Genomic DNA, 17,111 nt, shown 5'->3' on the forward strand with positions numbered 1-17,111 from the left:
TTTTATTTTATTTTTATTTATTTTTGACAGGCAGAGTGGACAGTGAGAGAGAGAGAGACAGAGAGAAAGGTCTTCCTTTGCCGCTGGTTTACCCTCCAGTGGCCGCCACGGCCGGCGCACTGTGCTGATCCGATGGCAGGAGCCAGGTGCTTCTCCTGGTCTCCCATGGGGTGCAGGGCCCAAGCACTTGGGCCATCCTCCACTGCACTCCCTGGCCACAGCAGAGAGCTGGCCTGGAAGAGGGGCAACTGGGACAGAATCTGGCGCCCCGACCGGGACTAGAACCTGGTGTGCTGGCGCCACAAGGCGGAGGATTAGCCTAGTGAGCCACGGCGCCGGGCCAATAAATAAATCTTAAAAAAGGAATCTCAGCCGATCTGACAGGAAAGGTCAGAATTCCATGGATGTTTCATATCGCCTTTGTTTTGGATTACTGTTGATGTGACGGGTTAATTGCAGGTGTCAACCTGACAGGGTAAGAGACAGGGCCCTGAGTAGTGAAGACGCACCCTCACGTCCTGTGGGTGGGCCTCACCCACGAGCCTCGGATGCGCACAGAACAGAAAGGCCGGGGAAAGGTAGCGTCTCTTGTCGAGCAGGGGACCCTGTTGTCCTGCCTTTGGATGTCAGACTTCCAGGGCTCAGGACCGAGGATCACCACGGGCTTTCGGTCTTAGACTGAGCCACACTATGGACTTTGGTGGCCTAGCAAGGGACTTCTCAGCTTCATCATCAAGTGAGCCAATTCCCCAGGAAAGCCCCCTCTCGTGCAGCTCTAACTATACAGCCTGTTGGTTCTTCACTGGTCTCTGCAGAACCTCAATACAGTGGGGCGTTTCTCCGTATAATTATTACCCACTTGCATGTGTGCGATGAGTGCATTTTCTATTGTGCACAGTTCCTGGTACATAGGTAGTGCTTAAAAAAATAAACCTGGAATAAATGTTTTTGCCTACTGTCCATGGGGGTGTTGTGTCCAAACCAGCAGCTGACCATCCTAATCCGGTCTCTTCTTCCATGACAATGCAGCAGCCACTTTAGCAGCTGGGTGGGGCCTTGGGTTTAAAGAGCTCCCTGATGGAACCTGAGCCAAGGTACTGAGAGCCACTCAAGGGTTTAAGTGTCAAGACAGCAGGTCAGTCCCCCCTCCAGACTCCCTCTCCCTCTAAGATGTTTCTGCAAACCAGCACTGACCATGCACGTGAAGACAAGGCATGGATGGCAGAGAAACAGATGGGTAGAACCTGGAGAGTAAAATAAAACTTTAGTGAACCGTTTCCAGCCGGAACACACCTCGCTAGAACGCTTTACTTACCCAGAACTCAGGTACTGGGTGTAGCCTGGCCCCATGGCACCCGAGGGGAGGTGTGCGCAGCAGCTTCACTCCTAGGACACCTCTTCACCGGCCCACGCCACCCCTCCCCACGAGGTGTTCATTGGCTCGGAGTATCTGAGTTAGGTGAACTGTTTCCTAACCCCCAAGAATAGGGAACAGGCAAATTAGAAGAGGGGAAGGACTGCCTTGTAAGTGCGCAGAACCAGTGTGGCGGCCAGGCCAGGCAATGTTCCGCTGTGTCAGGGCAGCTGTTGGCACGATTTCGTGTTGTGCAAATGCAGTGGGCCTGGCAGCAGCACATGCTTACATGACCCCAGCCCTCAGGAAAGGTTAAGGTGAGCTCGGTATGTTCTAATTAAGTAGTGACATCTATAAAACCCCTTCCAGAGAATTCTAGCCAAGAGAAATCCTGGTGCTTATAGGGGTTAAAATGGTTGCTCTTTGAAAGACTTAGATAAGAAAAATTCATGACAACAGTTTATGCTGTACCTTCTAAATCTACCGGGCTGATGACAAGCCAAGATCACCAAAACCAAATTGCACTGAAAATCCACTGGGGCGTCTCCCCCTGCCCCACCCTCCTAGACACCCCCCAGCAGTGGTGCCACCTCTTCAAGGGACAAGGCATGGGGCCGGCATTGTGGCATTAACAGGTAAAGCCACCGCCAACATCCCATTTGGTGCTAGTTTGTCTGGGCTGCTCTACTACCCATCCAGTTCCCTACTAATTGCCAGGGAAAAGCAGTGAAAGATGGCCCAAGTGCCTGGGTTCCTGCTACCCACGTGGGAGATCCAGAAGAGACTCCTGCCTCCTGGCTTAAGCTTGGCGCACCCCTGGCCTTTGCTACCATCTGAGGAGTAAACCAGCAGATGGAAGATCTCTCCCTTTCTCTCTCTAACTCTTTCAAATAAATAAATAAACCTTAAAAACAAGGGCTACAGAGCATGCACCCCTCACCTAGGACAGGGAAGGGAGCGCCCTCTGCTCTGGCAGCCACAGGACGGGCTACTCAGGGTAGGGAGGGTAGGGGTTGTGTGCTGCTGATGGGAGGGCACAGGATGTCCAGCGAGAGCTGCTCTTGGGGCACCATGAGCTGGGCTGGGAGAGCTCAGCAAACTCCCCACCGTCTCCCCAGTTCTGAACCTCTGCTCCTGCTTCCCTCTCCCTTCGATGCTGCTGTAGTCCAATCCCCAGCCCACGTCAGCCCGAGATGCCAACCCCCTTAGGCCAGACATTCATTCTTGAGCTTTAGGTCCCAGGACAAAGAAACCCCAAAAGGCAGAGAGCAGAGATGCCGGTTCTGCAGGGGCTCCTGGAGCCTGTCTTTTGGGAAGAACCTCCGAGCTCCCTAAGAGGAGGGGGGTAAAGGTCAGGAACCCTCCCACTCAGGACCCTTCGTTTTTTCTCCCCAGTGTTGTCAGGAGCTGTAGGCAAGAGACTCTGGGAGAACTGCAAAGTGTTTTTTGAGGTTAACTCCTCACATCCTGTGTGCTTGTTCTCAGGAGCAAGGCCCCCCTCCCCTAATTTAAAAAGGCCCAGTGCTCCTTTCTGGCAGTGGCCAGCACTGTGGCTCACTAGGCTAATCTTCCACCTGCGGTGCCAGCACCCTGGGTTCTAGTCCCGGTTGCTCCTCTTCCAGTCCAGCTCTCTGCTGTGGCCCGGGAGTACAGTGGAGGATGGCCCAGGTCTTTGGGCCCTGCACCCGCATGGGAGACCAGGGGGAAACACCTGGCTCCTGGCTTCAGATCGGTATAGTGCGCCGGCCGTAGTGGCCATTTGGGGGCTGAACCAAGGGAAAAAGGAAGACCTTTCCGTGTCTAACTCTGCCTGTCAAAAAAAAAAAAAAAAAAAAAAAAGAATTAGGATGCCTTTCCCAAGCAGCTTGCCTAAGGAGGGAAGCTGGAGTGAGAGTGGGAGGTGGCAGTTTCCAAGTGGAAAGAGAAACCCACTAAGTTCCTGGACCTGCAGCAAGGAAGAGGCTGGGCCCTGGCGATAAGGGAGGCACCCAGATTCCTCAAGGTCCCTTAACAACCAGGAAGCGGCCTCAGCCATGTCCGTCCACTTCCTCTTACAACAGGAGCTGTCACCCGGGACTGGGAACTCTATAGCCTGGACCTGGCACTCTACAGCACTTCCTGGGTGGTGAACTGCGGTGGGAGTGGGGGTGGGGAAACATTCCCACGAGGGATGAAATAGCCCAAGCTCCTATCACCCCAGGTCCTCAGGGCCTCCCTCGCAGGCAGACTTTTTTTTTTTTTTTTTTTTTTTTAATTTTATTTTTTTGACAGGCAGAGTGGACAGTGAGAGAGAGAGACAGAGAGAAAGGTCTTCCTTTGCCGTTGGTTCACCCTCCAATGGCCGCCTTGGCCGGCCGGGCGCCGGCGCACCGCGCTGATCCGATGGCAGGAGCCAGGTGCTTCTCCTGGTCTCCCATGGGGTGCAGGGCCCAAGTACCTGGGCCATCCTCCACTGCACTCCCTGGCCACAGCAGAGAGCTGGCCTGGAAGAGGGGCAACCGGGACAGAATCCGGCGCCCCAACCGGGACTAGAACCCGGTGTGCCGGCGCCGCTAGGCAGAGGATTAGCCTAGTGAGCCGCAGCGCCGGCCCAGACTTCTTCCTTAACATCATTTGCTATCACACAGCAAGGACCGACCTGGGAAGTTTCAAGACGCTGGAGGCTCTGTCCTCTCCTCATCTAAGTGGCTTGCATGTGCTTCATGAAGATGGCTGAACTGGACAGCCCGCATGACCACAGCAGCCTGCCAAACTGCAGGGCTTCTCACTCCCCAGCAGCCTGCAGAAGATGGCAGAGTAGTTGAATCTCTCCAGGCCCCGAGAAGAACCTTGGAATAGGCTGAGAAAGCCAACAGACCCTGAAGAGTCTGGTAGTCCCCATAAGGGTACAAACTGCACAGGAACCAGGGATTCCAGGGACAGTCACTCCAGTGACAGCAAAGTCAAGTGGTGTCTTTGGAGGGCACACAGGTGAGAGACAGCAGCAAGTCAGAGGCCTGGTCCCAGAGAGACCATGCCTGCTGCAGGGGAAGGCCAGGGGCAGGATCACAACAGAGAAAATAATGAATTGAGTTTTAAAAGAAAAAACAAACGACTAAACTGAGAAAACACATATGGACTGAATCTTCCTGGGAACACTACAATTTCATTTTATGTCATGAGGTAGGTGAAGTTGAATATTAACAAAAATAAAACTTTGTTTTCTGTACCTAGCTTCCTGGCTGGGGTTGGGATGCATAAAGCAAAGATTAGAGTTGACAGAACGCTTACCCTCTTTTATGGAATGAAGTATTGCCCAGTTCTAGAATCTCAAGTAAAGTCAATTGAGATCTTAAGAACAAGAAAAGCTTATTCTGACTGGTAGGACTGGAAGGTACCCGAGGGGCTTTTACGCCAGGAGATGTGGTCCAAGGACCAGCAGCACGGCCACCACCTGGGACCTGTTAGAATTCAGTCTCAGGGTGGATGTTGTGACGCAGCAGGTTAAGCTGCCGCCTGCCACGCTGAATCCCACCCATAGCTGAGTGCTGGTTTCAGTCCTGGCTGTTCCACTTCTGATCCAGTTCCCTGCTAATGGTCTGAGAAGTCAGAAGATGGTCCAAGTGCTTGGGCCCCTGCCACCCACATGGGAGACCTGGATGGAGTTCTGGACTCTTGGCTTTGACCTGCTCCTGCCCAGCCGTTGTGGGAATTTGGGAAATGAACCAGTGGATGGAAGATCTCTAAGTAAATAAATACTTAAAAAATAAAGAAATTTGGGATCAGTGCTGTGGCATAGCGGGTAAAGCCGCTGCCTGCAGTGCTGGCATCCCATGTGGATGCTGGTTTGAGAACCGGCTGCTCCACTTCCAATCCAGCTCTCTGCTATGGCTGGAAGGCAGTAGAGGATGGCCCAAATCCTTAGGCTCCTGCACCCGTGTGGGAGACCTGGAAAAAGCTCCTGAATCCTGGCTTCAGATCAGTGCCGCTCTGGCCGTTGTGGCCAAATGGGGAGTGAAGCAGTAGATAGAAGACCTCTCTCTCTGTAACTCTGCCTTTCAAATAAATAAACCTTTAAAAAATAAAGAAATTCAGTCACATGCCAGAAACAAAACCTGCATTTTTAGATCACACAAGCATCAGAAGGTTTCAAATTATGATCTTTCTTAACAGTTACTTCTTCACACAAAATCTTCAAGTGGCTTGCTCAAGCAGAGCCGCTATGTTCCAACTGGGCAAGCCACACCCCTACACTCAGCACTCTCAACAGCCCTGGAGGTACACAGAGGATCTCCAGGGTGGACAGTTCAAACCTGCCTTATTTAGTTCAAACTCTCGTAAGGGAACAAAGGATATCTGTGTCTAACAGCCTGGTGATCTAGTTAAGAGACACAGGGCTGAGGGTGTGTGGAAAGCAAAGTTTGATGGATGGAACACACCTGCAGAAAAAAAGGCAATGCTGTGCAGAATGCCAGTGGCCGTCTGCTCCATCCACCCTGCTCAAACCCTCAGAACCAGACAGATCAAGCCCTTCCAGAGGTGGGGCTGCAGAATACTAGGTGCCCAGTGCGTTCAGACCTCGCATTTCCAAGACAGCGCATACACACCCACAATCTTAGAAACCACACTCACCCAAGGATCCCGGAGCTGGGCCAGGGGGCAAGGTGATACTAGCCAAATGGACTGCCTCATTGATCCAGCCTGGGTCTGTGTCTGGGGCTGAGATTCTGGCCTACTGAGGAACAATTCTTTGAGCCAGGCTGGAACTCTACCTGGGTTTTTCTGCATTAAGCAAACTTCACAGATTAGAGCGGCACTGCCTCTCACATGGGAGATGGACATGTCCTAAAAGTGGGTAGATGGGGCGTAAGTCACAAAGTGGGGACTGGACTCAAGTTGTTAATGAGCTTAAGGCCTTCGCTTTAAAGATTCAGGTCCCACACCTCTACTGTCAGGTGAAGGGGGACAGACATTAAGGCTATGAGCATGGCTCAGGGCGAGAGGGAGAGAGAAGGGCGAGGCATCTTCAAGGACTGATTGAAAATGGATGAACAGGGAATTCTGCAGTGTTTATACAGAGAAGACTTGAGGGCTCTGATCCGAAACACGCATCCTTTCCAGGGGCGTCGGATGAGGCTGATCCAGGCTCTCAGACCGGTCAGGTCTCCAGAGAGGCGGCTGCTGCCGACCCTGGCAAGGCTTCGGCAGGAATGTCACTGGGGACCTTGGGTTCATCCCAGTGGATCTGTTGACACATTAGGTCACAGCAGCCACCCTGCTGATGGGCAGAGGACATCGTTAATTGGGAAACTGATGCTGGTTGTTCTGTGTGAGACCTCGATCAAGTTTACCAGCAAGAAAAACCAGACCCAGAGTATCTGATATGGCTACTTGAGATCAACAAGATGAAGGCTGATCCTTGTGACTGTGGCTGAGCGGCAGCTGTCTGGGGCCAGCCGATCCTGATCAACAGCAGACAGGGTGAGCCAAGGCTTGGGAGGCCATGTGGCCAGTACGCTTGGAACAGCATGAGCCCTGTTCAAAGGTGACACAAGGACGCAGTGGACTCATGCTTTTTCCAACTGCTCACATGACTACGTTTTCAGAGCCTGGATGTCACTGGAATCCCTAGGAACGTATTTATAGTTTCCTTTCATGATTCTTAAAAGTACAGTTAACTTTGAAAACGCCGTCCGGACCCAGATGAACACTATATAACTGCCTGCTGGTGGACTGGGTCAAGCTGCTCACACTCAGGTTCTGAGTCATCAAGAACCCACACGCGGAGGCCGTGGCCACGGCATGCTGTTACTGGGTCCAGCCTCCTCTGTGACTGCCAGAGGCAAATTCCTAAGCCTAATTAAGACTGCTGCTGACACAGTCCACACCGTGCCCCACTAACCCTGTCCTCTCTGGCCACGGAATGATGCCATCCTGGTCTCTTGCCACATCTTTCAACGGTCCCACAACAAACGTGTTCCTAAGGAGAGGTGACTGTAAAGACCACAGATACTCCAATTTACATAAAATTATCTCACTCCATTTTATTTAAGATTTTTTTATCCAGTTAGTAAAAGAAAGATGTGTCTCTTTTTATACATATGTACAAGTTCAGTTATAAAAATAGACAGCACATTCAAAGAGAAAAAAGTCTTGGCATTTTTCTGATTCCCTCTAAATAGCATCTGTACACAGGAGTCTGGGTTTGGGCAGGGGAATCTTAATGATTTAAATTAAATGATTCCCCTAAAACCCCTACTCCAAAAAAAAAAAAAAGTTTTAAAAATCAATCTATCTAAATTCAATTCCGCGATTTTCAGGTGTGCAAATTAGAGGCTGGCCCGCCCAGAAGCACCTGCTCCACCAGGGACATCAGGCGGGGGTGTGGGTGGGGGGTGGGAGGCAGAACAACCTCCCGTGCGAATGCGGCCCCTCTGCCTCTCTTGGAGGGCAGCAAGCTCAAGCTGGTGGGGCCGAGCTTGCCCTCCGCCACTTCCACCCTTCCTGCTCCTCCTGCTGTCCCTTCCTTTCTCAGTGCAATACAGACAGTGCATACAGCCAAGAGGGGGCTGAGGGCGTGGGGGGAGACTGTGCATTGAGCATGGGCAAAGGAGAGTCTGCGAGACGGGAGGGGAGGTGTCCTGCTGACTGAGGTGGCTCCTGGTCTCTCTACTGGCTTCTGGGTATCCCTTGGGTGGGAGCTACTGCTACTGTTGCTGGTGGGACCCGAAGGTTCTATGGTGTGAATTATGCAGGACAGGGGAGGAAATGCAAGGAAAACACCTGCCTGTTACCATGTTTCCTCTGTTCCTGTCATCCTCCGAAGCCACCACCTCCTCTCGCGCTTACTGCTTTCTCTCCAACAACAAAACTGTGGCAAATGGCATTTGGAGACCTGTGGAGGTGTCGAAAGACTGCAGACACCCGGTACACAATTCCCCCTTTCCTAGACCTACAACTCTGAGAGGAGTCTCCACCTTGGAAGGCTCTTCACAGCCCTGCGGAGCCTCTGCAGGAACATGGTCAGAGCCGGGGAGCGGAATGGGGATGGAGACAGTGTGCCTGAGCTAAAGGGGGTCCATGTCAGGCCCTTCCCCCATAAGAGGTTTAAGACTTGGCTTTGGGGGTCATGTGAGATGCCGGGGCGGGGGTGTGGGGCTGATCCCTATCCCTGGCCTTCTCGCCACAGGCAGCCCCAGAACATTCCTTCTGAGACAGGTGATAAAAATGCTCACACCAACCACCTGCCTGCTTTTCTGCTGCAAACGCTCATCTCCACCCTCTGACTCAGGATGTAAGATGCTGCACGGGGCATGTTTGCAGACCAAGGCTCTCGCCCCAGATTTGGCTGAAGGAAGCTGGAAGACCGAGGTGGTTACCGTCCTCCAGAGGGGTTGGTGCCTTTGCCCTGTTTCCGGACCAGGGAGTCTGAGGCTAGGCTGCTGGTCACATGGAGGCTCTTGGGAGTCCCAGGTACACTGTTCCCTTTGCTCAAAGGGGAACTCAAAGGAGAAGAGGCGCTTGAAGGTCCAAAGTCAGCAAGACCAGCAGGCCGGACCAGGGACGTCTGCAGAGGACTGCTAGCGGAGATTCCTGTGGGGATGGAGAAGGAGACAGGAAGGTAAGCACCAGCCCTGTGGGGATTGCCATGGAGCCTGAGGTTACCAGAGCTGAGTCTGGAAGAAAGGCAGTAGGCAATCCCTCCCAGTCACCCCTGGCCAATCTCTTCTGGGTGCGTTTGCTTCCTTTTCCAGTCAACAGTCTTTCTATTGAGGAAAAAGAGAAAATGACATCTACCCCTCTCCATATGACCTCATCCACAGAGAATGAAATGTCACTGTGAGGCCCCAGACAGAACACACGACACATGGCCTGAGAAGCGGCTTACTAGGCACTTCCGGCTCTTCTCTCCTGGGAGGCCCCTTGTGACTATCTGCTTCCTTCTGGATCCACAGGTGTCCTCTGCTCCCCTGAGCAGGCTGCCCACTCTCTAACCTGGCTGTCCTCACACGCTCCTCCTTGCACCGGCCATAGCCATCACTGCTCTCAAAGCCCTGTCGCTTCCAGGAGCTCAAAGCCCCACGCTTTGGGCATGGCTCTCTGCGCAACAGTGACTTTTCTCTAGTGTGAGACAAATCTAGTTACACCTGCTAACATGTTGTCTAATATGAGTCCCCAACTGTTTCTTCTGTTCTGGTTTTCTTGTCCTAAAAAATGCTAAGGGCTTGAGGGGCACACAGGAGTCTTTCCTCATCTACAGTGCAAGAGCAGGAAATCTTGAGCCAGTCCTTTCTCCTGTTTTCCATTCCCAGTTACAAGCACTGCTGATGTTTCTTGTGTCACACTACTCGTTTGCTCCTCACCCCTCTAGACCCGTTCTTGAGCAGGTGTCCAGGAGAAATCCTAGGGTGTGGTACTCTGCCCCACCCTGGGTGACTCCGGTTCCCCAAGGATATAATGAGCTGCCCAAGGGTTAAGAAACACTGGGCTAGGCTGTTCTACTTTGTATTTCCAGAATAAAGCAGTAAGTGAAAGCAGAAAGTCTTGCAGCAGGAGAAAGGGGAGGTGAAATAACATTCACAGCGCACTTCCTACAGCCCAAGCACTTTCTATTCCAGAACGCTCAGACTCGCTGCAACAATCCTGTGAGCTCATCCTAAGTCCAAGTATGAGCGGGGAGAGCGGCCTGTAAATGGGTCCTCCTTTCTCACCAAGCCCAGCTGCCCTGCATTCCAAGGCCACAGTGGCCATGTCCCTTCTCAAACTGTCATAGCTCCTTGTCGCCTAGCACGTCTTGCCATGTCTTCCCAACCCTGACTCCCATTGCTCTCCTCTTCTGCATAACCTGGCTGACCAATTCAGTGATCCCCCATACTGCCAGCTTTCTGTTGTCTGTACAAATCTTTCCTTGTCTTCCTTTCAGAATTACAGCTGGGCATCCTTATCGGGAGGTCCACGCTTCCTCCTCCTTCTGACCCACAACCACAATTAAGCCTCTGCTCTTCCCACTTCTCTGTATCATGCAATCTAGTAAACATATCCCATGCACAGCTTCCCTTTCTCACGTCTATTATACACTTAAGTGCGGGGTCCACATGCTATGCGCAGGGTCCAGAGGTGCTTAACATCTGAATGAATGCTAACTATGTCAGCCTGGATTACTAAAATATAGGTTCTAGAAGACAATCTAGGAACAAAAAAACCAGTTCTCAAAGCAGCAACAATTCTAAATGTTTAAATCAACACAGTCCACAATGCAGCTAAGGTGTTTTCATGGTGACTTTCTATTCAAGAGCAGCACCAAGCCAGCAGACAAGAGGAAGGTCAAGGCTGCTCTGCACACAGAAGCAGAACTCCATCCTGGACTCTGGGAGGAAGGGTGCTGGCTTGGGGAGCCCCACACATGCTGCTTGGCAGAATGCGCAACAGACTTTCCAGACTGCTCTTGATCACAACAGCCTGCAGCTGCCCACGGCCTGCGCACCTTTAGACACGTTGTACCCGTATGCAGCATAGGCAGCTGCAGATGCTGCCGCAGCCCCTGCTTTAGCTCCTGCCATTGCAGCGGCACTGCCTGCTGTGGACTTCCGGCTTCGGCCTTTCCCTGCTCCTTTGGCTGTGCTTCCTGAACCTTTGGGGCGTCCTCGGCTGCGGGCTGAGTGACCACGTCCTGCAGCTGGCATTTCCTGAATGGAAATTCCTGTGGGAACAAATGGGCCAAGAGGGAAAAAAATTAATTTCTTCAAAATGTTAATATCAACTTTCCCCCTGATAGTGCAAGCCGGCTCTTGGAGTGTTTGCTCCAGGACTCCTGGGAGGTTCAGGTCTACGTTTAATGGTCAGTGGCTGAGTAACTACAGATTCTCAACACCCAAAAGCCGAATCTTCAGGGCACTTTTCATTCCAAAGGTTCCTATCACTCCTGTATTTCTTCTTCAGACCAGCCTATTACTAAATGAATTCCAGGGACCTGCAACCTAGGATTCACTTGCATACTCCCAAAGTGCTCCTGCCCTGGAAAGTCAACATTTCCTCCCAAGTTTTTTTTTTTTTTTTTTTTTTAAGATTTATTTATTCATTTGAAAGGCAGAGATACAAAGAGGCAGAGGCAGAGAGAGAAAAAGAGAGATATTTTATCTGCTGGATCACTCCCCAAATGGCTGCAATAGCCAGAGTTGGGTCGATTCAAAGCCAGGAGCTTCTTCTGGGTCTCCTATGTAGGTGCAGGGGCACAAGGACTTGGGCCATCTTCTGCTGCTTTCCCAAATGCATTAGCAGGGAGCTGGATCAGAAGTGGAGCAGCCGGAACTTGAACTGGTGCCTATATGGGTTGCCAGCACTGCAGGGAGTGGCTTTACCCACTATGCCACAGCACTGGCCCCTCTGAGTTTTTTTTTTTTTTTTCTTTTGTTTTGAAATAATCTTTATTTATTTTCATCTATTTGAAAGGCAGAGCAAGAGAAAGAGATAACTGGTTCACTCCCCCAAAAGCCAGGACTGGGTTAGGCTGAAGCCAGGAAACACTTGAGTGGCTTCCCAGGATACACTAGCAGGAAGCTGGATCAGAAACAGAGGTGCTGGGGACTTGATCCAGCACCCCAATGTGAGATATAGGCATCTCAAGTGGCAGCTCAACCCAAACCGTGACAATGCTCACCTCCTCTCCCAAGTTTTAACTTCAGAGTTTCAGGGGTACTATGGTGATACATTAATCTACCAATCAGGATCCCATGTCAGAATGCTGGCTTCTGATACAGCTCTTGGCTAACTTGTCTTGAAATCAACAGATGATCACTCAGGTAATGGAGCTCCTCACTCCTGCCTATTGAAGCCATCTTGGAGAATAAACCAGAGGAAAGAGATTTTTTCCCCCTCTCTCCTCTTCCCTGTCACTCTGCCTTTCAAATAAGTAAATCTTAAAAAAAACAAAAACAGTAACCTAGAGGTTCCCCTAAGAAACAGTAGGAATACTAGGCCTATACAACAAAGTGAAGGAAGGCCCAGAAAAACTGATTTTAACTAAAAGATAACAGCTAAGAGTGAAATAAGAAAGATGACTAAGCAACACATACATTTTAAATCTCTAGGAAGTTCATATTTTGGTTTCTCTTACATTCTTTTTATTTTATTTATTTATTTTTTTGACAGGCAGAGTGGACAGTGAGAGAGAGAGACAGAGAGAAAGGTCTTCCTTTTGCCGTTGGTTCACCCTCCAATGACCCCCGCTGGCGCACTGCAGCCGGCGCACCGTGCTGATCCGATGGCAGGAACCAGGTGCTTCTCCTGGTCTCCCATGGGGTGCAGGGCCCAAGCACTTGGGCCAACCTCCACTGCACTCCCGGGCCATAGCAGAGAGCTGGCCTGGAAGAGGGGCAACCGGGACAGAATCCGGTGCCCCAAGCGGGACTAGAACCCGGTGTGCCGGCGCTGCAAGGCGGAGGATTAGTCTAGTGAGCTGCGGCATCGGCCAATAGGCTTATTCTTTCAGTAGCTTTCTCAAGTGAAAGAATGTAAGAGAGGCCGGCGCCGTGGCTCACTAGGCTAATCCTCCACCTAGTGGCTCCGGCACACCAGGTTCTAGTCCTGGTCGGGGCACCGGATTCTGTCCCGGTTGCCCCTCTTCCAGGCCAGCTCTCTGCTGTGGCCCGGGAAGGCAGTGGAGGATGGCCCAAGTCCTTGGGCCCTGCACCCCATGGGAGACCAGGAGGAGCACCTGGTTCCTGCCTTCGGATCAGCGCGGTGCACCGGGCGCAGCGCGCCAGCCGTGGCGGCCATTGGAGGGTGAACCAATGGCAAAGGAAGACCTTTCTCTCTCTCTATCCACTCTGCCTGTCCAAAAAAAAAAAAAAAAAAAAAAAAAAGGCTATAACATCTACTTTTCGGTCTACTGCATTCTTTTCTAAAGAAAATGCCATTATCCTAGAAGCACTCAGGCCCTCATCCACCACACTAAACCAACCAATGTGCTCCTGAGGCAGTGGGGCAGCCATGCGTGACAGCAGCATCACTCACCATTCACGGTGTCCGAGACAGAGCCTGTGATGGAAGCAGGCGAGTTGGTGGCTCGAGACTGAGGGGCTGAAGAGGCCGGGTCATCCACGATGACCAGCATGTCACTGCTGCTCTCATCAGGGGGAATGGAGCCAGTGTGCAGCTCACTGCTGATGGAAATCTACAAGAGGAAGGGTCAGGACCATGATGACCAGAGTGTGCACAGCCTGCAGTCCCCCATCAGGAGAGACCCTGCTGCACAGACACACCCCACTTTCCCTCTCCTGCCCAGCCTCACTGCTGAAACTTAGCAGCTGCTCTGGCTTCTCAGAAGCCAGCAGCCAGCCTGCTCTCATTTGCTTTTCTCCTGATGGGTCCCTTGTTCAGCCCCATTCTACAAGGCAAGGCTGCCCACGTTTGAGTCCCTCCCACAAGGTCAGCCAGAGTGGCCACTGCCACGACGAAGGCCTTTCCCACCCCCCCAGCATTTTGTGATGTTTTTATAGGGGAGACGACACAGGGAGGGAAAGGGTACCCCTTGCAAATGCAGGGAATGTCCATGCTAGCACGACGAAGGCCTTTTAAAGGAGCCTGACCTCACTAAATGGGCTGGGCATAGCCGAGTCCACGCTGATGAAGGAGTCGTCCCCGTCGGCTGAGAGGTTGGAGTTGTCAGCGGAGGGAACAAACGGGATCACGAGGTTCATGCCTTCTTTTCTCCTTTTCCCATCTAATTCATCTTCCTTTTTCTTCTGGGAACACACAGATCAGGAAATATGGAAGAAGCATGAGAATACATCCCAAGAGAAAAGTGTGAGTTAGGGAAGAAAATGATGATAGAACTTTTATTCTTGACTTTATAAACTTCTCAATGAGCACATTTATAAGAAAAACTCACAAGGAAGGGGAGGGATCAGTTAGTAAGAGTTCAGGTGTACTTTACTACAACAGAATATAACTGAACCGGAGCCACCTCAAGCCAGATCCTCATGGGACACCCAGGCAGCAGCCTGTGTCCTTGCCTAATGATCGCGGTCCCACAAAACAGAGGCCAGGGCTTGCTTATTTTGAAAGTCAGTTACAGAAGAGACAAGGGAGACAGAGATCGGTCTTCCATCCACTGGTTTACTCCCCAGATGGCCACAATGGCCAGCACTGGGCCAGGCTGAAGCCAGGAGCTTCATCTGGGTCTCCCATGTGGGTGGCAGAGGCCCAAACACTTGAGCCATCTTCCACTGCCTTCCCAGGCCATTAGCAGGGAGCTAGATAGGAAATGGAGCAGTCGGGACATGAACAGGCACTCATATGGGACGCCAGCATCACACGCAGTGGCTAATTTACCTGTTCTGCCACAATACCTGCCCTGAACCAGTGCTTTCATTGAGTTTTCTATACATCTCTTTTTAATTAGAAAACTGTTCTGATCTGTTTATTGTCATTCACTTGAAAGACTCAACTAGAGAGAAAGAGAAAGGTCTTCCATTGGCTAGTTCACCCCCAAATGCCTGCAACAGCCAGGGCTGGGCTAGGTTGAAGCTAGAAGCCGGAAATTCCATCTGGGTCTCCCATGTGGGTGGAAGAGACCCAAGTACTTGAGCCATCATCATCTGCTGCCTCCCAGGATGCGCATCAGCAGGAAGCTGCATTGGAAACAGAGGACCTGGGACTCAAACTATGCACTCCGATATGGGATGCAGGCGTTCCAAGTGACTTAAGTGCCATGCCAAACACTTGCCACTACATAGAATTTTTTAGACCATCTGTAGTCTGTCTGTGATTACTCCATATGTTTTAAATATATACAAAGAGAATGAAGGGTCTTGTGCTCCAGAAATAATGAGTTGCTTTTTTTCATTTCTGCAATTTACACAGAAACTCTTAACACAGAAACTGCTAGACCAAGCAGTTGCAGACATAAGTTCAGCAGGGCTGTGTTGCAGACTGGGGACCTGGAATCATGGAATGTGCTTGGATATACCTCGAATCTTATACCCCTATGGCACTACTGCACCTGTATCTACCCCTAGCAGAGGCTAACAGGTTACACTATCACTGGGCACTTATTATTCTACACTTAGTATGGGGACGTTACCTGAGGCAAACTGTTGAACCCTACAATGCACTATGTCAAAAAACCACCCTTTCATCCTTGATACTGTTTCTGAATGCTAAGGCTACTTGTGCATACTTATTATTTATTTTTAATTATCTGAGATTAATATTTCTCTCAATGATTTACCACATCATTTAATATCATTATTTCTGAGAGAGAGGTGTGGGGCCAAATTTGTGCTGCAGCCAGTAAAGCTGCAGCCTGCAATGACACATCCCATACGGGTGCTGGTTTGAGTCCCAGCTGCTCCATTTCCAATCCAGCTCCCTGCTGATGGCCTGGGAAAAGAGCAGAAGATGGCCCAAGTGCTTGTGCCCCTACACACTTGTGGGAGACTAGGAAGAGGCTCCTGGCTTCCATCTAGCCCAGTCCTTGCTGTTGAGGCCATTTGTGGCGTGAACTAATGAATGGAAGAGACCTCTCTGTTTTTAAGATTTATTATTATTATTATTATTATTATTATTTTTATTTTAAACAAACAAAAAAAAGAGGTGGGCTGGCATTGTGGTATAGTGTGTTAAGCTGCCATCTGTGACCCCAACATCCCACACGGGCACTGGCTCTACTTTGATACAGTCCCCTGCAAATGGCCTGGGATAAGCAGTGGAAGATGGCCTAACTGTGTGGGTTCCTGCCACTCACGTGGGAGACCCAGATGAAGCTCCTAGCTCCTAGCTTTGGCCTGGCCCACTGCTGGCCGTTGTGGCCAACTGGTGAAGATCTCTTTCTCTTTCCATAACTCTTTTAAGATGAATAAATAAATCTTAAAAAAAATATATAAAAAAAGAGAGAGTTTTGGAGGGGAAAATCAAAGTGGGGAAGGGGTGAGTGTTATCACCCCAACCCACCCCTGAACTCTCATCCACTATTCACTCCCCAGATGTCAGCTGCAGCCAGGGCTGAACCAAAGCTATCGCAAGGAAGTCAATCCAGGTCTCCCACATGAGAGGCAGGAACCCCATTATTTCAATCATCACCATTGCCTTCTTCTTTTTTTTAAAGATTTTATTTATTTGAGAGGTAGAGTTACAGACAGTGAGAAGTAGAGTGAGAGAGAGAGAGAGAGAGAGAGAGAGGTCTTCCATCTGCTGGTTCACTCCCTAGATGGCCACAACGGCTGGAGCTATGCCGATCTGAAGCCAGGAGCCAGGAGCTTCCTCCAAATCTCCCAAATCTTCCACCGCTTTCCCAGGCCACAGCAGAGAGCTGGATTAGAAGAGGGGCAGCCAGGACTAGAACCAGCGGCCACATGGGATGCCGGCGCTGCGGGCAGAGGATTGACCTACTGCGCCATAGCACCAGCACCCACCACTGCCTTTTTTTTTTTTTTTTTGGACAGGCAGAGTGGACAGTGAGAGAGACAGAGAGAAAGGTCTTCCTTTGCCGTTGGTTCACCCTCCAATAGCTGCCGCAGCCGGCACACTGCGCTGATCTGAAGCCGGGAGCCAGGTGCCTCCCCTGGTCTCCCATGCGGGTGCAGGGCCCAAGCACTTGGGCCATCCGGGACAGAATCCGGAGCCCCGACCAGGACTAGAACCCGGTGTGCTGGCACCGCTAGGCGGAGGGTTAGCCTACTGAGCCACGGCGCCGGCCTCCACCGCCTTTCAAGGCCACAGCAGAGAGCTGGACTGGAAGAGGAGCAACCAGGACTAGAACCGGCACCCATGTGGGATG

General features: G+C 51.1%; 1 protein-coding gene across 3 annotated transcripts in view; it reads right to left on the reverse strand.

Moving 5' to 3' along the window:
• Positions 1-7,351: 7,351 nt before the first annotated feature.
• The window catches only part of INO80 (INO80 complex ATPase subunit), a 148,407-nt gene continuing 138,647 nt past the window's right edge, over positions 7,352-17,111 (reverse strand). For 2 of the 3 annotated variants that reach the window (XM_002717971.5, XM_070054006.1), the window contains exons 33-36: positions 13,921-14,076; positions 13,346-13,505; positions 10,818-11,033; positions 7,352-8,926 (exon numbers count right to left, since the gene is read on the reverse strand). In XM_002717971.5, the coding sequence (XP_002718017.2) occupies positions 8,709-8,926; positions 10,818-11,033; positions 13,346-13,505; positions 13,921-14,076 (750 nt within the window). In that variant the 3' untranslated portion in view covers positions 7,352-8,708. The remainder of the gene's footprint in view (positions 8,927-10,817; positions 11,034-13,345; positions 13,506-13,920; positions 14,077-17,111) is intronic. The other variant, XM_017348137.3, reaches the window with a different exon arrangement.

Source organism: Oryctolagus cuniculus, chromosome 12 (assembly GCF_964237555.1).
Source record: "Oryctolagus cuniculus chromosome 12, mOryCun1.1, whole genome shotgun sequence".
In the NCBI taxonomy this organism is placed as follows: Eukaryota; Metazoa; Chordata; class Mammalia; order Lagomorpha; family Leporidae; genus Oryctolagus; species Oryctolagus cuniculus.